This window comes from Rhinichthys klamathensis, unplaced genomic scaffold (genome assembly GCF_029890125.1).
Source record: "Rhinichthys klamathensis goyatoka isolate OS25496 unplaced genomic scaffold, OSU_Roscu_1.1 h1tg000036l_1, whole genome shotgun sequence".
NCBI classification, from domain to species: domain Eukaryota; kingdom Metazoa; phylum Chordata; class Actinopteri; order Cypriniformes; family Leuciscidae; genus Rhinichthys; species Rhinichthys klamathensis.
In genome coordinates, this window is record NW_026606584.1 from 10412198 (window position 1) to 10437311 (window position 25114).

Sequence of the window (25114 nt, forward strand, 5' to 3'; positions counted from 1 at the left end):
AATACCATGGTCAGTAAACCATTTACCAGTGGTTTTGGCACTGTGAGCAGGTGCCAGCTCGTGCTAAAAAATTAAATCTTCATCTCCATAAAGCTTTTCAGCAGATGGAAGCATGAAGTGCTCCAAAATCTCCTGATAGCTAGCTGCATTGACCCTGCCCTTGATAAAACACAGTGCACCAACACCAGCAGCTGACATGGCACCCCAGACCATCACTGACTGTGGGTACTTGACACTGGACTTCAGGCATTTTGGCATTTCCTTCTCCCCAGTCTTCCTCCAGACTCTGGCACCTTGATTTCCGAATGACATGCAAAACTGAGCAACAGTCCAGTGCTGCTTCTCTGTAGCCCAGGTCAGGCGCTTCTGCCGCTGTTTCTGGTTCAAAAGTGGCTTGACCTGGGGAATGCGGCACCTGTAGCCCATTTCCTGCACACGCCGGTGCACGGTGGCTCTGGATGTTTCTACTCCAGACTCAGTCCACTGCTTCCGCAGGTCCCCCAAGGTCTGGAATCGGTCCTTCTCCACAATCTTCCTCAGGGTCCGGTCACCTCTTCTCGTTGTGCAGCGTTTTTTGCCACACTTTTTCCTTCCCACAGACTTCCCACTGAGGTGCCTTGATACAGCACTCTGGGAACAGCCTATTTGTTCAGAAATTTCTTTCTGTCTTACCCTCTTGCTTGAGGGTGTCAATGATGGCCTTCTGGACAGCAGTCAGGTCGGCAGTCTTACCCATGATTGCGGTTTTGAGTAATGAAACAGGCTGGGAGTTTTTAAAAGCCGCAGGAATCTTTTGCAGGTGTTTAGAGTTAATTAGTTGATTCAGATGATTAGGTTAATAGCTCGTTTAGAGACCCTTTTCATGATATGAAAGGGGCGGCAGTGGCTCAGTGGTTCATGTGGGCTGTCTACAAACCGGAAGGTTGGTGGTTCAATACTCGGTTCCACCTGACCAAGTGTCGAAGTGTCCATGAGCAAGACACCTAACCCCAGCTGCTCCCGAGGAGCTGGATGGCGCCTTGCATGGCTGCCGTCGCCCGTCGGTGTATGAATGAGTGAGTGAATGGGTGAATGTGAGGCAAATTGTAAAGCGCTTTGGTGGCCATTGGGTCTGTGAAAGCGCTATATAAATGCAGTCCATTTACCATATGCTAATTTTTTGAGACAGGAATTTTGGGTTTTCATGAGCTGTATGCTATTAAAAGACCTGAAATATTTTAGTTCGTGTGCAATGAATCTAAAATATATGAAAGTTTAATTTTTATCATTACATTATGGAAAATAATGAACTTTATCACAATATGCTAATTTTTTTAGAAGGACCTGTAGACTATGGAAGCACCAATTACACCATGTCAAGGAGCCCACCTCCGTATACCACTGTGATCCCCAAAACGGCATTCTAAGCACACTCTTGGCATTCTAAGCACACAAACTTGGTGAGATACCTCAATCTGTTCTTATAGAACCAGGATTAAAGCAGGAAACCTAACGTTCAACAATCGCTCAGTATCTCACTATGGGAATGATATGGCCTACTCATGCTTTCCAAAGCCACAGACCCGGCAATAATGAAAGATAAATTCTCATTTCTCAAAAGAGCCAACTTCAAGAACTGCATGAGCCATAGTAAGCACAGTGACATCCAGATGGTAAAATCTAATAAATGTATGTGGAGAAGCCTAGCTTGCCGCTACACAAATATCTCCCACCGAAATCCCTTTGAACAAATCCCCATAATTGAGCATATCAGAAAAGCATTTAGATAAGCAGATATCCTGAGACCCTTGTGTCTCAGAGGTGATAACGCTGTCTCTATGCACCTGCTGACCCTGAATGGTAGAGTAACAAATTCGTACACTTCTCGTCTTAAAAAAACAAACCTGAAATATTTCCTGGATAAGTGCTTATGAAAGTAAGCATGCTTGTGATCAACTGCGGTGAACCAGTCGCCAATACCCCCATCTTTCAATGGAATTAGAAAATAACGGGAATAATAGCCCCTCTGAGTTCCCCGCACTGGAACTCTGCTCTTTTCTCTAAGAGGATATTTCTGCGTTCAGCACCTGAGCTGAATCCCCATTTGTTCTGCTATGATCCAGTTGAAATGACGGTGTTTTTACCGCAAACTGAAGCCTGTGACCCATGGTTAGAGTCACAAGGACCCAATAATGGGCCGAACACTCTCTCCAAGCCTCCTGATAAATAGCCAGATGATTCTGGTACCATCTAGTGGACAGGGAAAAAAAGGCCAGGATCTGTGTGACTCAGAGATGATTTATCTCTTGGTTCATTTTTATTTTGTTTTTGCCCTCGGTGTTGAGCCTGGATGCAACAGAATATTTTATTATTTGCTTTGAACCCATGGGGCTGAAGTGCTTTGTGACAATACACATGAGAATTTGTGCTTGTATGGTAGGGGGCCCAACCTCATATTCTTTCAAGGACACAAAATTGCTAGCGGCGCCCACGTGTTCATAAACCTCCTGTTCTGCATCGAGGATCAGGTCATGGGGGAACGGGAGGACGCGGTGCTCTTTTACGCGGCAGACAGATGTGAAATGCCTCACCTTCCTTCTTCTCTGTCTCATCACCACAACAAATCATTTGAATCCACTGGAGCATTGAGAAATTTTTACTTCTCTCTGTCCCCGATGCTTGAGAGATTAAGCCAGAATGAGCTCTCACCTGCAACAGCGAGAGCCACAGAATGGCTGTTGCTTTGTACCGCGCACCACATGAGGTACGTAGGTTGAGGTCTGTTATATTACAGATTTTCTCCCAGACAGCCGGGTTTGGATTCCAGCTGAGTGCCCAACTCCTCCAATAATAACTCTTCTTGATAGGCAATCAACAACGAAGTTGCATTATAGCACAGATTATATATTTTCTGGTGCATGGAAGCTGTGAAGCTTTCTATTTTCCAATAGAGGGAGGGACTGGCAAATGAGAGAGTGGCCTCTACTCTACTACACACTAGGCAAAGCCGTCTAGCCATCATAAATATCCCATTTAACTCTCTGGTCCCCAGGAGTTACTGGCCAAGCAATGTTAAGCTTAGCTGCCAAGCCTGCAGCACACTTACAAACTGCTACTAGTCACAATCTACCACCGCTGATGCTAATTTTACATTTTGTGCGTTCACAGGCTGCAGATAGGAAAACGTCATCCTCCTGATCTATCATTTCTGAATCAAGAATTAAGATGTGTGGATTTCAAAATGTCACTGGGAGTCAAAGGTTACATGCTGTGCAGTTTAAAAGTTTCTGAGAGGAAAAGAAATGAGTTGAGAAACATATTATGACTTACTGACAAGACAGCTCTGAAATAAGCCAGACTAAAGTATCAGTGTAGAAATGTGGAAGATGGCCAGTGAAACAGCTCTGCACTGTCAGACAGGGTACAACGGGGCTAAAGGCGCACCGGGGTAAAAAGGCGCATTTAATTTCATTTTCCTCTAAACCAGATGGCACAAAAACTTGTTGCAGCACTTTTCAAAACAGCCGCTTTTCAAGATGTCACCACATTTAGGCCTATAATGATTTTAATCATATCTTATAATAAAACATTTATTATTTATTGTTACTATACTGTAAAGCTTTGTTAAATTTGTATGGGATCTACTTCAATGCTTTCTGAATCTGAAACAAGTATTAGTCTAACTAAAACATTATTAAAAACATTATTTTAGCTAAATTATTTGTAGAAATAATATGTGCCTTTTGCCCCATGCTGGTGAGCTTTTTGCCCCCCACACACACTGCCACCTCATACATTTGTAAAAATGTTAAACAAAACAAACCACTTTTATGATTTATTTTCACACAAAATTGATTGCTCCATCAATGTAAATTTTTCTTATGGTGAGCCTTAGCCCCGTATATACATGTCATCATCTTCATGAAAGGTGGCTCTTGTTGAGTATTTAACAGGGTTCCTCATCTGATTGTGGTTAATCATGGAAAGAGCTAGCATTTAGGCTACTGATTCTCACTTCAACAGACCAGATGAACTTCGGTCACCTGCGAAATGTGGTTCCACCAATTCAAGAGCTCAAACTTACACTTACAACATAATTCACAGAGTAAATAGACAACATTTACAGACAAATTTTCCAATTTTAATGTGCTTTTTGAAAAGTGATTGCCCAGCATTATGGCCCAGATAAGCTTTGAGTGATCTCACTGTGAAAATAAAAAAGGAATCTGTTGACCCAAAGATGAAATGTTATAAAAGTACTAGCTGGTAAAATAGACATAATAGCAGGAAGATAAGAAAGATGCATCCATATGCAGTGCAGTGCACTCGAATGTGAAGGTGATGGGGGAATGATGGGCTAGCTAGCTAGACACTATAATGCCACACAAATGTAATAAATAGATGGAAAAATAATAAATCCACAAATCCACATAGGCTTATCTGTTTATATTAATTAATAAATACATGACATTGAATTTTAAATCTATGTTTCTATTTTTCTTGAATCGTTATTCATTTATGTCTGCCTAGTTCTGTATTTATTGCCCTTCAATATGCTAAAGAGAGAATGAGAAATAATGAAACAAATTAATGATTGGAGATTGGAATTTAAATATAGAATTCAAAATCAACTTTCAGTTTTGCATTTCTTTTAATATGCCTATTTTAGCATTTCTCCAAACATTTTTGTTTTTATCATTTTTGCATTGATGAGTGATTTTATTTAATTATATATCCTCGCATATTTACATGTGTTATTTCATGGTTTCCTCTTGCACTCACTAGTTGATGCTGTTTTCGTTATCTTAAGGCCACACGCACACACAAACTGCAGAAAATTGCGGATTTACAAAGCCAAATAATAAACAGAGAGGGGAAAAATATATGTAAGAAAAAAATCTAAGAAAATAAAACAATATATATATATATAAACGTGAACACTGATGCGGTTCGCATGGGATTTTATTTTGAAATCGTTTGCGCCGGACCGCCATTTCGTGCTGTTTGGTTGATGCAGTGTTCACACTATGGAGTGGGAATAGCTTCAGAGACACGGTAGTATTTGCAATGTGTTTTATTATTTTTTAAATATATTTGTATAGGTTCTATTTATGTTTGTAGTACATGTGCATATTTTTATCACGCAATAACCCTGATACATTCTGTATATAAACTGCACTTTATAAACAGATTCAAATAAGCTTTTGTCAACCAGCAATGGAACAGAGAAAAATAGCGCCTCTGTTTTGATCTATAACGTTAACATTTACTATGTTATCATGGCTTGACGACTGTTTGTATGATTTACACCCGTAACCGGTTCAGTTTCGTGAAGTAAACATTAAAGCACCAAAAGTGACAGGTTTCGAAATCAGCTAGTGTTTATCACGGTAGAAATCGAAGAAGAATATTAAAAGTCCCTCAGTATTGATGGATATATATTTTTAATTAATTAGAGAGAATGGAGAGTAATTTGTTGTATGTGCATTGCATCGATCGTAGTTTGTTGTTTGTTTAATTCGTTCATGTGTTTTCTTTGCAAGTGATTCCTGGTCTGTGTCAACAACACAACATGTTATACTGAACTCTCTGTTGTTGAATGAGGCGACCCAGCCATAATAAGACATACCATAATCATCTAATCTAGGTCTTTCAGATTGCTTGAAAAGTAATGGCAGGTTGGAGTATAGTTGGAAGTAAACTCTGCTGGACACTAGTGGCCCTCCAGAAGCAGGATTTTACACCTCTGCTCTAGTCTAAAGGACACTGTCTGTCTAGTTCTTTTCGAATTGTGATATTTTTCTTTGCACTTAAACATGTTTAACTTTCCTCACAGCTAATACACAGAAGATGAGTTCTCAGCAGTTTCCTAGGGCTGCGCTGCCTCCTGCTGGGGCCGGACCGGGTCAGACTTCTACTGACAGCAGTGTTTTAGGGACACACTCAGGTAGGATTGTGATACCACCACCAGTTCAGACCATTTAGTTTGAGATGGGGTTGTCACTATACCAGCATTCCAGTACTTGGTACTGCAAGAAAAAATAATATTGATGACAAAAAACAGCTGAAGTAACAACCATGAAATTAGTGCCGTCAAATTAATTTATTGAGGTTAATCGATTCTAAGATAAAAGTTTGTGTTTATATAATATGTGTGTATATGTATTTTATACACAAATATATTATATGTGTGTGTCTCTTTGTGTATGTGTGTGTGTGTGTGTGTGTGTGTATATATATATATATATATATATATATATATATATATATATATATATACACAAACACACACACATATATTTATATATATATATATTATGCATACAAATTCTTGTGTGTGCACACACATAGATACAACGTATATATATATATATATATTATACACACTTATATAAACAAACTTTTGTGTTAGAAACGATTAATGGCGATTAGTCAATTTGACAGCACTACATAAAATCTAAATTGACATTTCTTTATTGAATATTGCATGGTTTATTATAAATGATTAATTATCCGTGCACATCATTATTAAAAAAAAAAAGCATTTGCCCTCGTAAACTTTAATAAAAATAACTTCCCCTCGCACTTGCATCTCTTCTATGATGATGTGCTTACTGGCACGAGGACGGGACAACCTGCCACTCACATCGTAGCAATAGCAAATAGCAATTCAGTCAATTCCCATTGGACACAATCCCGTCCTACATTTTGTCTCGTTCCAGAAGATGTACATCACAAAAGAAAAGAATGCTGACTTTAATCAAAAACATTATCTTTTCTATTTAAAATTCCCTTCGCAATGACATCTTTTCTCTGCTTCTCTCCCTGAGAAAGGCTTGCATCGAAATGCATAGGAGTTTTGTTTTTTGTGTGCAGCCATGAAATAATAAAAGCTTTTTAACTGAAAAGAGTGTGGGCCTTCCCACGAGGCTGGGCAATGATCCCTCCAATTAGCAATTGGCAAAAGATGATCACCGCTTTCATTTTGTGTAACTTTAAATACTAATACATTACATTTTGAAAAGTGTTTCTTATTGAAGTTTTTTTTTCCCTGTGGGCTGATGCAAAGACTCAATATTTATCATCCTGTCCCTTTACATTTACAAACCTACATACATTAAAGGGTTTTTGAGCATTGAACATAATTTAAAGGCTTCCTGAAATCAAAATTAACTGCATTTTCCTTGTTAATGTGCATTACTAGTCTTGTGGGCTACGTCCAAAAGCTTAGGCAGATCTATCAGGCAATAAGTGCGTTTACTTGCATGTTCTTAGCCCGATTATGCATAATAAGCTGACAATGCGTGTAGTCATGTAAATCTATTAACCCATTTTCACTGTTATGATAGCTTTATATGATGTAACGATTAATTTTTTTCAGGCTTTTATTCACATACACATAGAGTGCATCACATGGTAAACACAGAATCTCGTTCATATGTGTGTGCGTCACACGCTATGCATCATGTGAATGGCTTTATGTGTGTGTGTATCATGTGTTGTTCAGATGTAAATGAAAAGGCCAATTTAAATCTGATCATCATATGAAGCGACCGTATCTCTTCAGAAGAAAAACGCTTGATTCATTTTATGACCTAGTTGGACCTTCTAAGTTTTGGTTACCTAGACTTTCAATAGAGGGACAGACAGAAACCTCTCAGGTTTCATTAAAAATATCTTAATTTGTGTTTCGAAGATGAACAAAAGTCGTATGGGTTTGGAACAACATGAAGGTGAGTAAATGATGACAGAATTTACATTTTTGGGTGAACTATCCCTTTAAGGAGAAAGTTAAGCAATTTAAAGTTGGTGCAGTGTCACAATTATGGATATTTTAATGTCTGAGTTATGATTGACACAAAGAACCACAGAAAACATGTGTCCATGTCGGTCTGTAGGGATCTTTTTATTAGCAACAACCTAGTACTGAAGTACGAGTAGTTTTGACATACCAATAGGCATGACATAATGTGTTGAATATTGTGTTACAGTAAGCAGTGAGGACAGCAGGCTTGAAGTGGATCACCCTCAGGATCCTCCACCTGGCAGCAGCAGCGGCAGCACTTGTGGAATTGCATCATTCCGTGATGATAAGCAGGAGACGGTGGTGGTCAGGCCCTACCCACAGGTCCAAGCCCTCGGCCAGCCCCCTGCTCTGCCCCAGCATGTGCCTATCCAGCCCAGCCCTTCAGTAACTGTGGCCGCCCCATCAGTCCATCTTCTGCAGGGCCAACAGTCCAGCGTCAGTGAGGCCTCTGTAAAGGTAATTTATTTTCTCTTTCTTTCGTCTTGTGATTCTGTCAAAATATTAAAATATGCATGGTAGTCCCTGCCTCCACTCACTCACACGAGATCAGCATACCTGATCTACTTGCTCAACTTTACTATAGTAAACACAGCATAATGGCAATTGGAAATATTGGTTTAATTCAGCCATATATGTTTGAACCAGAAAAAGAGAAAGAGCGAATTATACAGGCTCGTCTACAAGTCGATGTATCAGAATGGTAATGCGATTTATGTATCACTCTTTACAACGTCGGACACATAACGGTAATTGATATGATTAGCCTTTGGCTTGACTATGTTATCAAACAGCTAATATTGTGTTGCTAATGTTACACAAACCAATGTTTCCGTTCACCAGCTCAGAGCCAGACAGCTGCCTTCTGAAAATCAGTATCCTTAGAAACGCTTTGAACATCATAGAAAGACAATGGAGAAAGGCATATACGTAGTTCATCATAACGTCGTAATCTACACTCACCTAAAGGATTATTAGGAACACCATACTAATACTGTGTTTGACCCCCTTTCGCCTTCAGAACTGCCTTAATTCTACATGGCATTGATTCAACAAGGTGCTGAAAGCATTCTTTAGAAATGTTGACCCATATTGATAGGATAGCATCTTGCAGTTGATGGAGATTTGTGGGATGCACATCCAGGGCACGAAGCTCCCGTTCCACCACATCCCAAAGATGCTCTATTGGGTTGAGATCTGGTGACTGTGGGGGCCATTTTAGTACAGTGAACTCATTGTCATGTTCAAGAAACCAATTTGAAATGATTCAAGCTTTGTGACATGGTGCATTGTTCTGCTGGAAGTAGCCATCAGAGGATGGGTACATGGTGGCCATAAAGGGCTGGACATGGTCAGAAACAATGCTCAGGTAGGCCGTGGCATTTAAACAATGCCCAATTGGCACTAAGGGGCCTAAAGTGTGCCAAGAAAACATCCCCCACACCATTACACCACCACCAGCCTGCACAGTGGTAACAAGGCATGATGGATCCATGTTCTCATTCTGTTTACGCCAAATTCTGACTCTACCATCTGAATGTCTCAACAGAAATCGAGACTCATCAGACCAGGCAACATTTTTCCAGTCTTCAACTGTCCAATTTTGGTGAGCTCTTGCAAATTGTAGCCTCTTTTTCCTATTTGTAGTGGAGATGAGTGGTACCCGGTGGGGTCTTCTGCTGTTGTAGCCCATCCGCCTCAAGGTTGTGCGTGTTGTGGCTTCACAAATGCTTTGCTGCATACCTCAGTTGTAACGAGTGGTTATTTCAGTCAAAGTTGCTCTTCTATCAGCTTGAATCAGTCGGCCCATTCTCCTCTGACCTCTAGCATCAACAAGGCATTTTCGCCCACAGGACTGCCGCATACTGGATGAGTTTCCCTTTTCACACCATTCTTTGTAAACCCTAGAAATGGTTGTGCGTGAAAATCCCAGTAACTGAGCAGATTGTGAAATACTCAGACCGGCCCGTCTGGCACCAACAACCATGCCACGCTCAAAATGGCTTAAATCACCTTTCTTTCCCATTCTGACATTCAGTTTGGAGTTCAGGAGATTGTCTTGACCAGGACCACACCCCTAAATGCATTGAAGCAACTGCCATGTGATTGGTTGATTAGATAATTGCATCAATGAGAAATTGAACAGGTGTTCCTAAAAATCCTTTAGTTGAGTGTACATCTTATACATAATTCACCCGCTATATTGCTAAATGTACAAGATTTTTCATATCAACAGAAAAACATTCCGGGATAACCTGGCTTCTCTTGAGACTCCCCTTCTTCGCAGCAGTTAATGATACTAAAGCCCGCCCACACTGAAATGATTGACAGCAATTTTCTAGTGTTTTGAATCCTTTCCAACTTGAAGAATCCAGGTGAAACAACTTGGTGTAAAGGGTAGAGTACCTTGATTATAGGGATACCAGGCATGGTGAAATAATATATAATAACACGATGTAGACTAATTTCAATTTGATGTAGACCTATATGATGAAATCAGGGGCCGGTAGCATAAACTGTTAAGACTAGTCTCACAAGTTAGCCATCAATTTTTCTTTTTCTTTAAGACTGTTCATAAGTCAGTTCCAAATAAACGTAGATTGGCCTAATTTGATACCGAAAAGTAAGATTGACTGCCCCTTGACTAACTGCTAGTGGTTCATACTAGATCTTAAGACACTGACTTTACATAATGGCTATATTTATGCAACTGGCCCCAAACATTTGAATTAATCTAGAAGACCATCAAATGTTACATCAACTGCGTTGATTGCTTTCTCTTTAACTTTTTGTTGTTCAGAACTGAAAGACAGGGATAAAGCTTAACCCTACATGTTTAATCACAATCCATGTCACTTGATGCACATTTTTTGCAGTTGTAATTGACAAATATATGAAAATATAAATTTTAATGTTTATTATAATGTATGCTTATTTGTTTATTATTTATATTATATAATTTTTTTTCATATTATGTTGTATTTTATATATCGTTCCGGGATGTGTATATGTACAGTATGTATATACAGTATGTACACACACACACAACAACAACAAAAATTATATATATATTTGGGATACTTTAAATGCTTGTGAGTTGGCCATCAGGATCACCTCAACTTTAGGCTACCTGAACAAATGATATTGTTTGTTAATTCTCCAGGCTGCCCTGAAGTCACCTATGCCCAGTCGTCTTATAGCACCTGCTCCGGCTGTTAGCCAAGGACATATTTCTGGTCCAGCCAAAGTGTCTGGACATATCACCGTTCCTCTTGAGAGCAGCATTGCTCCAGCCTCGATACCAGTGGCAACCATCAGTGGTCAGCAGGTATAAGCACAATCCACTAGGAACTTCTTCTAATCAGGTTTCTTTAGATACACTTATTGTAAGAGGTTTTGAGATGAATAATGTTTCTCCAGGGACAGAGTAACCTGCATCATCTTATGGCCACTAACGTGCAGATCTTCAGGGGTGGTGCACCTGCGCTACAGATTGGATCTCCTGCTCCTTCCCACACTTTTACCTCCCATCTGCCCAGAGGTCAGTGATTTCATTCATCCACTGCTGACATGTAAGGAATAATTGATGACGGGACTTTAAATTATTAGAAAAATAGTGCACGCACAAGGTGGTAATGCGGCCATGACACAAAGTGCGAAGCATAAATTTTCAACAATTCAACGGCCCAGAGTCAATTATTCCGCTTATACTATGGTTACCACAGCTCAAGACATTGCTCAGATGATGTATTTTTAAAGACATTTGTGTGTAGGGCTAATTTCTTACGCATCTAATCCCAAGCCTCCGTTGCTAATTCCAAAGCGTAATTTTAGAGCTAGTAACGGAAGCTTGGGCCACTGATAGCAGCCTAATGAAGTTATTAATGTAGTTGAGAGAGAAAGAGATATTAAGCGTGTGAATTACCCGAGTCTGTGCGTCTCTCAACAGTGTTCGGCAGCAACATCTCTAGTAATAGCGAAACTGTTTATCTGCTCCAAGAACAGCGCCGTTATTACATCGTTAGTGAGACATGTCATGTAGCTTTTAAGTTGTTCAACTATTTTACTGATAAAATAGAGTATGTGTCCTTACTGTATGTGTGTACGTTTATTCTTTATTCTTTATTCGGATCCCCATTAGCTTACAAAAAGTGGTTGCTAATCTTCCACACAGCCGTACAAGACAAAAACATACAGATAAAATAAAACCAAGAAATAAATATAGCTGCGAGCAGCGATTACGGGCCCAAGCCGGTGGCACCGCAACCCCGGTGCCTTTAGTTACCTAAAGGCACCGGAGTGGCGGTGCCGCCGGCTTTGGCCCTTCATCGCTGCTCGCAGCTATATTTATATATATATATATATATATATATATATATATATATATATATATAAACAAGCCGGTGGCACCGCCACCCCGGTGCCTTTAGGGTTACTGTGCATGACGGGCAATATCGTAACTCCGCTTTGACCTTTGAGAAGATGTGTGCTGTAGAGCTTGCATTGGTGTGGGCTCTGCAAAAGTGTGCATTGAGGGCACATATCAACCACAAAGTATGCGTGAGCAACCTTCTGAAACCTAAAATGAAAAATGAGACACCCTACGGTCTCATGGACTTAATGCACACATGAAATAAGTACACAAGTTTGAAAGTTATATGAAGTGTGCCAAGACAGAATATTACTTGCCTGATCTGATTAGAAAAATAGTTGGTGTGTGTGTGTGTGTGTGTGTGTGTGTGTGTGTGTGTGTGTGTGTGTGTGTGTGTGTGTGTGTGTGTGTGTGTGTGTGTGTGTGTGTGTGTGTGTGTGTGTGTGTGTGTGTGTGAGGCGTGATTGAACAATGTAGACATAAAAACATACCCCGTCCTTTTGTTCATACAGGACATTATTCAAACTGCAAAGTGTTTACTTATATTTGTGTACAATCACAATAAAACACAACATTGTGCTTTTGTCAAACTGTAAACTACAACTGTCACCCAACCGAAATCTCTTACACACACACACACACACACACACACACACACACACATAGTTTAAAAGCAAAAAAAATCTTTTGGACATTCATCATATTGCATTGGTTTTCATTTATTGTCCTCGATCAGAGCCCTAATCTGTTTATTTTTTCAGTTACACATTCTACATTGATTAAAAAAGAAAAATCAAATGTGTTTTTATTTTATACATAAATAAATAATCTATCATTCAGATGAGAATAAAGTTAGTGTTAGTTCAAATTTTAAGGAAAACAAATATATGATCTGAAATATAGCACATTCATTTATAATTCATTCAGGTTCAATTACCAAACATACAAATCTCAATGTAATTTAAAGCAAACAATACATTTAAAATACATGGGTTGTATGCTATTTTTTTTTATATAAAAAGATATATATCCAAAAAGACAAGGCCTAAACTTTAACAAGGGTTAAACAATCACTGTAACAGACACAATCTCACACACACACACACACACACACACACACACGTCAAATCACTTACATTTTAGATGCAATATTGACTTTTTTTTCTGTTTCAGCAGCGAAAATAGTTAAACAAAGATCACAGCAGAACCATCGAGGATCTCACAGCAACGCGTTCTCATTACTGATTCAGCATTTTGAACGAATCGGTTGACTCAAAGATTCAACGACCAATCCATAATCTGTCTCATTCATGAATGACTCAGCCGTTCGAACGAATCGTTTGAACGAATGAATCAATGACTCGCTCATTAAGACGGTCGCCTAGCGACACCTAATGACGGTTTAGTGATATTAAAAGTATCATTCTTTCCAACGATTGTTAATTAACTCATATTTGAAACATAAGCTATATATATATATATATATATATATATATATATATATATATATACACACATATATATATACACAAAAATAAAATAAAAACACATTTGAAGCGTGTTTGCTTACTAAATTGTGAGCGGAACGAAAGTTGCAGCAAATATCAGCAACAGGAGTCAAATTTCATTAATCACGAGAGTGAAGAGCTGACTGAAAAGATGATGACGGAATAGGCTATTTTATGTAAAAGCCCCATATTTAAGCGAATCTATCATTGTACTCTTTTGTTGTTGTGTTTTCCGTGAAAAATAATAGACTATTGAACTCACAATTCAAGCAATCGGCCCCGTTATTGCACTAATTTTAAAGTGACACTAAAAAGTATGCGGCTGCACTGGCATTCATAATGGTGCGCGTCCATGGCGATGAGCGAGCAGAACAGAGCGAACGTTTTTTAGTTCATTCCTACTTCCATAGGAATTCCCTCAAGCGCTCTGCAAGCGCAACCCTTATCAATGTCCGTGTGGACGTCCGTATTTAAAAGCTCTCGGTCCTCAGTCACATGCTTGCCAAATATATGTATAAATATCATTTTGGACACAAGAGGGCAGTATGGCCCTATGTATAATTTTGTACAATAACTATCAATCGAAGAGCCCCTCCCCACACAGACACACACACACACACACACAGTTCGCCCGCGCCTCTCTCTCACACGCACACACACACACACACACACTCCAGCATTGCAATCTTGAGATCGCAGCTTGTTCATTATGCTGCGTTCACACCAAACTTTTATACTCTTTTGTTGTTGTGGTTTCCATGAAGAATAATAGGCTATTGAACTCACAATTCAAGCAATCGGCCCCAGAAAAGGCGCTAATTTTAAAATGAAACTAACGGCTGCACGGGCATTCATAACGGTGCGCGTCCACGGCGATGAGCGAGCAGAACTTCCATAGGAATTCCCTCGAGCGCTCTGCACGTGGCCATTATCAATGTCCCGTATTTAAAAGCTCTCGGTCCTCAGTCACATACCAAATATATGTATAATGTATATATAAATATAATTTTGGACACAAGAGGGCAGTATGGCCCTATGTATAATTTTGTGTTTAAACTAAAAGAGCCCCTCCCCCCCCTCCCCACACAGACACACACGAATGGCAGGGTGCATTCTCTCTATCAGAGGGAGAGGGAGAGAAAATTCTCAGAAACATCCACATTCAAACCAAAATATCTGACTTCCTCTTGGTCTGAGCTAATGACAGTTAATTAGAAAGTTGTCCGGCTTGATCTGAACCATATGCATACCTGTGTCTGTCGAGTTTCATGCAATTTCAAGCATGCTAAGAGTCTCAAAAGCATCAAACAAGAATATTAAAGTTTGATGTGTTGCCACGGCAACAGTATCTAAGATATCAATAATCCTTTCACAGGTCTACATCTGCCGTGTGTTTACATTATACACATAAAGTTTGAAGCAAATCGGGTAAAAATAAGAGGGTGATTTCAAAGCATTTAGGAAGTGACACACTTCCTGCTGCCAGTTGGTGGCGCTATAACTTTGACTCACAATAGTCACATCCATGTGATCGGGCTCTTACAACGAACACACTGTTGAAGTTTCATCAAGATCAGTTAATGTATGCAGTAGTTATGACACACTTCCTGTTTCACGTTTCTCGCCATAATTTTGTTTCCTCGCCACGGCCAAACCGTTCGAGATATCAAAAATCCCCTCGCAAACTTTCATCCTCAATGTCTTGACTTCATGCTGACCGAGTTTCGTGCCGTTTGTTTGAATTCTCTAGGAGGAGTATTTCACATTCCATTGCGTGTGTTTTACCAACAACCCTAAATAGCCGACTTCCTGTTGGGCTGGGGTAAAAAGTAAGAGTGTGAAGTATATATGAAACGAGGAGATCTACATGTGTACCGAGTTTCATATTATTACATGCAAGCGTGTTTGATTTATGGACCATGTTTTCGGACCCCGTTCCAGGGGGCGCTGTCGAGCCCCCCTGCCACGCCCGGGTACCATCTTCAGCCCGGCCCTGATGGCCGCGGGTTCTGACATGTGTGCAAAGTTTCAGGAGTTTTTGAGCATGTTAAGGCCTCCAAAAGTGTCCAAAAGGTAGTAAAAAAATAATAAGAAGAAATATAGCTGCGAGCAGCGATTACGGGCCCAAGCCGGTGGCACCGCAACCCCGGTGCCTTTAGTTACCTAAAGGCACCGGGGTGGCGGTACCACCGGCTTTGGCCCTTCATCGCTGCTCGCAGCTATATTTATATATATATATATATATATATATATATATATATATATATATATATATATATATATAAAGCCGGTGGCACCGCCACCCTGGTGCCTTTAGGGTTATTGTGCACGACGTGCAAAAACGTAACCCTGCTTTGACTGTCGAAAAGAAGTGTGCTGTAGAGCTTGTATCAGTGTGGGCTCTGCAAAAGTGTGCATTGAGGGCACATGTCAACCACAAAGTATGCGAGAGCAACCTTCTGAAAGGTCAGGTCTACATCCAGGTCTACATCTGCCGTGTGTTTACATCATAGTAGTGAAGTTTGAAGCAATCAGCTGATTTCAAAGCTTTTTGAAAGTGACAGACTTCCTGCTGCCAGTTGGTGGCGCTATAACCGGGGTGGCGGTGCCGCCGGCTTTGGCCCTTTCATCGCTGCTCGCAGCTATATTTATATATATACACACACACACATATATATATATATATATATATATATATATACATATATATATATTGTTTTTTTAAGAGACAAGACAGAATATTACTTGCCTGATCTGATTAGAAAAATAGTGTTTGTGTGTGTGTGTGTGTGTGTGTGTGTGTGTGTGTGTGTGTGTGTGTGTGTGTGTGGCGTAATTGAACAATGTAGACATAAAGACATACTCCGTCCTTTTGTTCATACAGGACATTATTCAAACTGCAAAGTGTTTACTTATATTTGTGTACACTCGCAATAAAACACAACATTGTGCTTTTGTCAAACTATAAACTCTTGTCAAACTGTAAACTACAACTGTCACCCAACCAAAATCTCTTACACACACACACACACACAGTTTAAAAGCAAAAAATATCAAACAATCCTATTTAAAAACAGTCTGTGGGAGCCATCTTTTGGACATTCATCATATCGCATTGGTTTTCATTTCTTGTCATCAAAAAGAGCCCTAATCTGTTTATTTTTTCAGTTACACATTCTACATTGATTAAAAAAGAAAAATCAAATGTGTTTTTATTTTATACAGAAATAAATAATCTATCATCCAGATGAGAATAAAGTTAGTGTTAGTTCAAATTTTAAGGAAAACAAATATATGATCTGAAATATAGCACATTCATTTAAAATTCATTCAGGTTCAATTACCAAACATACAATCTTAATGTAATTTAAAGCAAACAATACATTTAAAATATATGGGTTGTATGACTATTTTTTAATATAAAAAGATATATATCCAAAAAGACAAGGCCTAAAGTTTAACAAGGGTTAAACTCTTATCACTGTAACAGACACAATCACACACACAATCACACACACACACACACACAAGTCAAATCACTTACATTTTACATGCAATATTGACTTTTTTTCTGTTTCAGCAGCGAAAATAGTTAAACAAAGATCACAGCAGAACCATCGCGCATCTCACAGCAACGCGTTCTCATTACTGAATGATTCAGCATTTTGAACGAATCGGTTGACTCAAAGATTCAATGACCAATCAATCCATAAACATCTATCTCATTCATGAATGACTCAGTCGTTCAAACGAATGAATCAATGACTCGCTCATTAAGACGGTCGCCTGGCGACACCTAATGACGGTTTAGTGTTATGTTTAAAAGTATCATTCTTTCCAACGATTGTTAATTAACTCATATTTGAAACATAAGCTATATTTATATATATACATACATATACACACACATACACAAAAATAAAATAAAAACACATTTGAAACGTGTTTTCTTACTAAATTGTGAGCTGAACGAAAGTTGCAGCAAATATCAGCAACAGGAGTCAAATTTCATTAATCACGAGAGTGAAGAGCTGACTGAAAAGATGATGACGGAATAGGCTATTTTATGTAAAAACGCCTATTTAAGCGAATCTGTGATTGTACTCTTTTATTGTTGTGTTTTCCGTGAAAAATAATAGACTATTGAACTCAGAATTCAAGCAATCGGCCCCCGAAATTGCACTAATTTTAGTGACACTAAAAAGTATGCGGCTGCACTGGCATTCATAATGGTGCGCGTCCATGGCGACGAGCGAGCAGAACAGAGCGAACGTTTAGTTAATTTCTACTTCCATAGGAATTCATTCGAGCGCCACCATTTCAATGTCCGTGCGGACGTCCATATTATACTTTCGCTTTCAAGTTAGTGTTTTTAAACCCCCCAGCGGGAGGTTTACACAATTTGTTTACACAATCACACGTTGATTAACCGGTGGGAAAATATTCCCATAGTAACATCCCTAATATATAAATATATATAAATTCAATAGGCCTACCTGATTTTGAACACAAGAGGGCAGTATAGCACTATATATGATTTGGATTATTATTATTTTTGACTAAACAACCATTCTGGCTGTTTTTAAACTTAAAAATAATTCTTAAATTGAAAAAAAGGAATAAAATGGGTTTAGTTCTAATATTTGTATAATTTTATATAAAAATAAATGGTGTATAATTACATTTTAGAAAGATATGAGACATGCCCTGATTCTTTTTTTGACATTATTGTCCTCGATCAGAGCCCTAATCTGTTTATTTTTTCAGTTACACATTCTACATTGATTAAAAAAGAAAAATCAAATGTGTTTTTATTTTATACAGAAATAAATAATCTATCATTCAGATGAGAATAAAGTTAGTGTTAGTTCAAATTTTAAGGAAAACAAATATATGATCTGAAATATAGCACATTCATTTATAATTCATTCAGGTTCAATTACCAAACATACAAATCTCAATGTAATTTAAAGCAAACAATACATTTAAAATACATGGGTTGTATGCTATTTTTTTTTATATAAAAAGATATATATCCAAAAAGACAAGGCCTAAACTTTAACAAGGGTTAAACAATCACTGTAACAGACACAATCACACACACACACACACACACACACACACACGTCAAATCACTTACATTTTAGATGCAATATTGCCTTTTTTTTCTGTTTCAGCAGCGAAAATAGTTAAACAAAGATCACAGCAGAACCATCGAGCATCTCACAGCAACGCGTTCTCATTACTGAATGATTCAGCATTTTGAACGAATCGGTTGACTCAAAGATTCAACGACCAATCCATAATCTGTCTCATTCATGAATGACTCAGCCGTTCGAACGAATCGTTTGAACGAATGAATCAATGACTCGCTCATTAAGACGGTCGCCTGGCGACACCTAATGACGGTTTAGTGATATTAAAAGTATCATTCTTTCCAACGATTGTTAATTAACTCATATTTGAAACATAAGCTATATATATATATATATATATATACACACATATATATACACACACATATATATACACAAAAATAAAATAAAAACACATTTGAAGCGTGTTTGCTTACTAAATTGTGAGCGGAACGAAAGTTGCAGCAAATATCAGCAACAGGAGTCAAATTTCATTAATCACGAGAGTGAAGAGCTGACTGAAAAGATGATGACGGAATAGGCTATTTTATGTAAAAGCCCCTATTTAAGCGAATCTATCATTGTACTCTTTTGTTGTTGTGTTTTCCGTGAAAAATAATAGACTATTGAACTCACAATTCAAGCAATCGGCCCCGTTATTGCACTAATTTTAAAGTGACACTAAAAAGTATGCGGCTGCACTGGCATTCATAATGGTGCGCGTCCATGGCGACGAGCGAGCAGAACAGAGCGAACGTTTTTTAGTTCATTCCTACTTCCATAGGAATTCCCTCGAGCGCTCTGCACGTGGCCATTATCAATGTCCCGTATTTAAAAGCTCTCGGTCCTCAGTCACATACCAAATATATGTATAATGTATATATAATAGGGCTGTCAGCGTTAATGCATTAATCGCGATTAGTTAAAAAAAATCCATAACGCGTTATTTTTTTTAATCGCATTTCAAGGAACGCCTTTTTGTCCCTTTGATTAGCCCGTAGTCAGCCCCTTTGGTTTGTGAAGCGGTAAAAAGTGATGGATAGAAAAAGTACGACCGGATTTTTAAACAGCCTGTTTAACTTTAAAAAAAAAACAGACGGTTCCGTTGACAACACTAAGGTACAATGCAGCATTTGTTTCAAGGAGTTCAGCTACCATCGGAGCACGTCAAGTCTAAGTTACCACCTCCAGGCGAAACACCCCGGTGTTTCACCTGACGCCTCCCCGCCAAGCCACCCGCAGCCTCGCCAAAGAACTATTCCTGAGTGCGGGCGTCGCAGCAGACCCTTGGATGAAAATAAGTTAACCACAGCGATCGCCAGATGGGTGGCAACTGATTGCAGACCAGTCAACATTGTTGAAGATTCGGGTCTCAGGGATGTAATCAGGTTGGCAAGTTCTGAACCGGCTTACATGTTACCATCGCGGGGAACAATTGTTGCTCGCATAGAGGAGCTTTATGAAGCTGAGAAACAATCTAAAATCAATCTCCTGCGAAATGCAAATGCTGTGGCATTAACCGGGGATCATTGGACGTCAGTAAGAAACCAGAATTATCTTGGAGTTACTGCACACCATATAGACGCTGACTGGAAGTTGCATTCGTTTGCTTTAACGGTTAAACACTCAGAAGAACGGCACTTTGCAGAAACATGTGCCGAACAATTTTCTGAAGTTGCAGAGCAGTGGGAAATTGCGGGGAAGGTGACAACAATTGGCACCGACAGTGCCCGTAATATGACAGCAGCAGCAAGACTCCTGCCATACGAGCACATGCCGTGCGTTGCGCACAGTTTACAGCGATCGATCACAATGTCACTCCGTGACAGTGGTCTTGAGAATGTCTTGGCAAAATGCCGCAAATTGGTTGGACATTTTAAGCATAGTCCAGCAAATGCAGCTGAATTGCGAGCACAACAAGAGAAGTTGGGACAGCCACAGGAGCCCCTCATCCAAGATGTTTCCACCAGGTGGAACTCCACTCTCAGCATGATCACCCGGCTTCTGAGAAACAAGGACCTTGTCAAGGCTACACTTGAACTCCATCAACAAAGAGGCACACCAGCCATGCTGACTAATGCAGAACTGGAGAAGATCGAAAAGCTTGAAACACTCCTTGAACCATGCAGGTAAATATTTTGAATTTGTTTTGTTGAAAATTAAAATGTGACTGATTTATTAGTCTCTCTTTAATCATTTAGTTATTGCTAAAATTAGATGCTGCTGCTTTTGTAGCTTTAAACATTGGTTATATGAATATGAAAAGCACTGTAAGATGAAGAGGAGGAAGGCCTACTACACACATGCTCTAAAAATTTCGTTTTTAGAATTTTATTTCACTGGAGCTTAACTTCATCCTTTTTTTTTTCTTTTTCTTTTTTTTTATTACTGGTCATTGATTGCACTTTATGTTTCTTGGCAGGTATGTGACTGAGCTTTTAGGAGGAGAACAGTACATATCCTGCTCCGTGGTCCTGCCTGCACTGTGTCATTTGTTCCGGTTGATGACTGCTTCTGACGATGATCCAGGTTATGTGCTCCGGTTTAAAGCGGCCTTCACATCTGACCTATCAAAGCGAAAACAAAGCACCAATCTCCAGTGGTTGAAAGTGGCAACAGCGCTTGACCCCAGATTTAAGGATCTGAAATGCCTTCCCAGATCTGAAAGGGAGGAAGTCTGGAAGTTGATTAAAGAGGAGAGTGCCCAGCAACCTGAGCCTCGTAGAGAACCTGAGCCAGGTCCACCTAAAAAGAAGATGCACTTTCTGTTAGCTGCTGCATCAGATTCAGATGACGAAGAAGACCCAGCATCTGACACGTCTGTGGATCGGTACAGAGGTGAGCCCAGCATCTCCATCGATGACTGTCCATTGGAATGGTGGTCTGGACACGCAAGGGCCTACCCAACCTTGGCACCTCTAGCACAAAAATATCTGGCTACACCTGCAACAACGGTACCGTGTGAAAGACTGTTCTCACTCTCTGGTCACATCTTGCAAAAAAAGAGAGCAGCACTGTCCACTGCTAATGTCAACAGACTGGTGTGTATTAGCAATTGGGTTAAAGAAAATAAATAGGAGAGACAACTTAGAACTCAAATAGTTCTGAATCTCATGTCCAATCATGCAATATTTTTCATTTCATCTTACTGTCATTTGGACTTTTTTTTTCATCCATGTGCAGCACAGGTTAATTACAAGGATGACATTCTTCATTTAAAACTAGAAAATGTTACAAATATCCCGCTGTGGCCGTCAATGTTTTAGACTGTTCTGTTTGTCATAACGCGAGTTAGAAATTTCCTACCAGTGTTACATATCACTTGATTGCTGTTATTTCCAGCTAGGAATTGTTTTGCTAATGATGTTATTGTTTATTTTTGAAGTAGCTTATGAGAGTGGCCTGATAAATGTAATCTCTCAAAGTAAGCACTGCGTTACTTTATTCCTCCTAATATTTGGAAGTTGGTCTACATTGCACCTTTTTTTTAATAAAAAAAGGTCAAAAAGGAAATTGTATGTGTTCTTTTGATTCCCAATGAAAACTCTGGTAAGATATACTACATTATGGGCTTAGAACTGCCTTGATATGCAAAATAACAGAATTTTACACGTGCAATTCAAACCGCGATTAATCGCAGTTAACTATGAAGCTTCTGCGATTAATTGCGATTAAAAAAATTAATCGTTTGACAGCCCTAATATATAAATATAATTTTGGACACAAGAGGGCAGTATGGCCCTATGTATAATTTTGTGTTTAAACTAAAAGAGCCCCTCCCCCCCTCCCCACACAGACACAGACACAGACACACACGAATGGCAGGGTGCATTCTCTCTGTCAGAGGGAGAGGGAGAGAAAATTCTCAGAAACATCCACATTCAAACCAAAATATCTAACTTCCTCTTGGTCTGAGCTAATGACAGTTAATTAGAAAGTTGTCCGGCTTGATCTGAACCATATGCATACCTGTGTCTGTCGAGTTTCATGCAATTTCAAGCATGCTAAGAGTCTCAAAAGCATCAAACAAGAATATTAAAGTTTGATGTGTTGCCACGGCAACAGTATCTAAGATATCAATAATCCTTTCACAGGTCTACATCTGCCGTGTGTTTACATTATACACATAAAGTTTGAAGCAAATCGGGTAAAAATAAGAGGGTGATTTCAAAGCATTTAGGAAGTGACACACTTCCTGCTGCCAGTTGGTGGCGCTATAACTTTGACTCACAATAGTCACATCCATGTGATCGGGCTCTTACAACGAACACACTGTTGAAGTTTCATCAAGATCAGTTAATGTATGCAGTAGTTATGACACACTTCCTGTTTCACGTTTCTCGCCATAATTTTGTTTCCTCGCCACGGCCAAACCGTTCGAGATATCAAAAATCCCCTCGCAAACTTTCATCCTCAATGTCTTGACTTCATGCTGACCGAGTTTCGTGCCGTTTGTTTGAATTCTCTAGGAGGAGTATTTCACATTCCATTGCGTGTGTTTTACCAACAACCCTAAATAGCCGACTTCCTGTTGGGCTGGGGTAAAAAGTAAGAGTGTGAAGTATATATGAAACGAGGAGATCTACATGTGTACCAAGTTTCAAATTATTACATGCAAGCGTGTTTGATTTATGGACCATGTTTTCGGACCCCGTTCCAGGGGGCGCTGTCGAGCCCCCCTGCCACGCCCGGGTACCATCTTCAGCCCGGCCCTGATGGCCGCGGGTTCTGACATGTGTGCAAAGTTTCAGGAGTTTTTGAGCATGTTAAGGCCTCCAAAAGTGTCCAAAAGGTAGCAGAAAAATAATAAGAAGAATAATAATAATAATAAATATAGCTGCGAGCAGCGATTACGGGCCCAAGCCGGTGGCACCGCAACCCCGGTGCCTTTAGTTACCTAAAGGCACCGGAGTGGCGGTGCCGCCGGCTTTGGCCCTTCATCGCTGCTCGCAGCTATATTTATATATATATATATATATATATATATATATATATATAAACAAGCCGGTGGCACCGCCACCCCGGTGCCTTTAGGGTTACTGTGCATGACGGGCAATATCGTAACTCCGCTTTGACCTTTGAGAAGATGTGTGCTGTAGAGCTTGCATTGGTGTGGGCTCTGCAAAAGTGTGCATTGAGGGCACATATCAACCACAAAGTATGCGTGAGCAACCTTCTGAAACCTAAAATGAAAAATGAGACACCCTACGGTCTCATGGACTTAATGCACACATGAAATAAGTACACAAGTTTGAAAGTTATATGAAGTGTGCCAAGACAGAATATTACTTGCCTGATCTGATTAGAAAAATATACGAATGAATCAATGACTCGCTCATTAAGACGGTCGCCTAGCGACACCTAATGACGGTTTAGTGATATTAAAAGTATCATTCTTTCCAACGATTGTTAATTAACTCATATTTGAAACATAAGCTATATATATATATATATATATATATATATACACATATATATACACAAAAATAAAATAAAAACACATTTGAAGCGTGTTTGCTTACTAAATTGTGAGCGGAACGAAAGTTGCAGCAAATATCAGCAACAGGAGTCAAATTTCATTAATCACGAGAGTGAAGAGCTGACTGAAAAGATGATGACGGAATAGGCTATTTTATGTAAAAGCCCCTATTTAAGCGAATCTATCATTGTACTCTTTTGTTGTTGTGTTTTCCGTGAAAAATAATTGACTATTGAACTCACAATTCAAGCAATCGGCCCCGTTATTGCACTAATTTTAAAGTGACACTAAAAAGTATGCGGCTGCACTGGCATTCATAATGGTGCGCGTCCATGGCGACGAGCGAGCAGAACAGAGCGAACGTTTTTTAGTTCATTCCTACTTCCATAGGAATTCCCTCAAGCGCTCTGCAAGCGCAACCCTTATCAATGTCCGTGTGGACGTCCGTATTTAAAAGCTCTCGGTCCTCAGTCACATGCTTGCCAAATATATGTATAAATATCATTTTGGACACAAGAGGGCAGTATGGCCCTATGTATAATTTTGTACAATAACTATCAATCGAAGAGCCCCTCCCCACACAGACACACACACACACACAGTTCGCCCGCGCCTCTCTCTCACACGCACACACACACACACACACACACTCCAGCATTGCAATCTTGAGATCGCAGCTTGTTCATTATGCTGCGTTCACACCAAACTTTTATACTCTTTTGTTGTTGTGGTTTCCATGAAGAATAATAGGCTATTGAACTCACAATTCAAGCAATCGGCCCCAGAAAAGGCGCTAATTTTAAAATGAAACTAACGGCTGCACGGGCATTCATAACG

The 25114-nt window shown here is 39.4% G+C and overlaps 2 protein-coding genes across 4 annotated transcripts in view; both read left to right on the forward strand.

The window, feature by feature from the left end:
- Positions 1–4947: 4947 nt before the first annotated feature.
- sap130a (Sin3A-associated protein a) overlaps positions 4948–25114 on the forward strand; it is a 90977-nt gene continuing 70810 nt past the window's right edge. For 2 of the 3 annotated variants that reach the window (XM_056246326.1, XM_056246328.1), the window contains exons 1-5: positions 4948–5034; positions 5816–5926; positions 7971–8242; positions 10947–11111; positions 11204–11324. In XM_056246326.1, the coding sequence (XP_056102301.1) occupies positions 5830–5926; positions 7971–8242; positions 10947–11111; positions 11204–11324 (655 nt within the window). In that variant the 5' untranslated portion in view covers positions 4948–5034; positions 5816–5829. The remainder of the gene's footprint in view (positions 5035–5815; positions 5927–7970; positions 8243–10946; positions 11112–11203; positions 11325–25114) is intronic. The other variant, XM_056246327.1, reaches the window with a different exon arrangement.
- Positions 19692–21904, forward strand: LOC130081304 (E3 SUMO-protein ligase ZBED1-like). Its single transcript, XM_056246333.1, has 2 exons — positions 19692–20927; positions 21221–21904. Exons 1-2 carry the CDS (start codon positions 19834–19836, stop codon positions 21873–21875), a joined length of 1749 nt encoding a protein of 582 aa, XP_056102308.1. The 5' UTR covers positions 19692–19833; the 3' UTR covers positions 21876–21904.

Coding starts and splice junctions, on each gene's coding strand:
- LOC130081304 (XM_056246333.1), top strand. CDS start 19,834: ATGGATAGAAAAAGTACGACCGGATTTTTAAACAGCCTGTTTAACTTT. Junction 20,928..21,220: donor ACACTCCTTGAACCATGCAG/GTAAATATTTTG, acceptor GTTTCTTGGCAG/GTATGTGACTGAGCTTTTAG.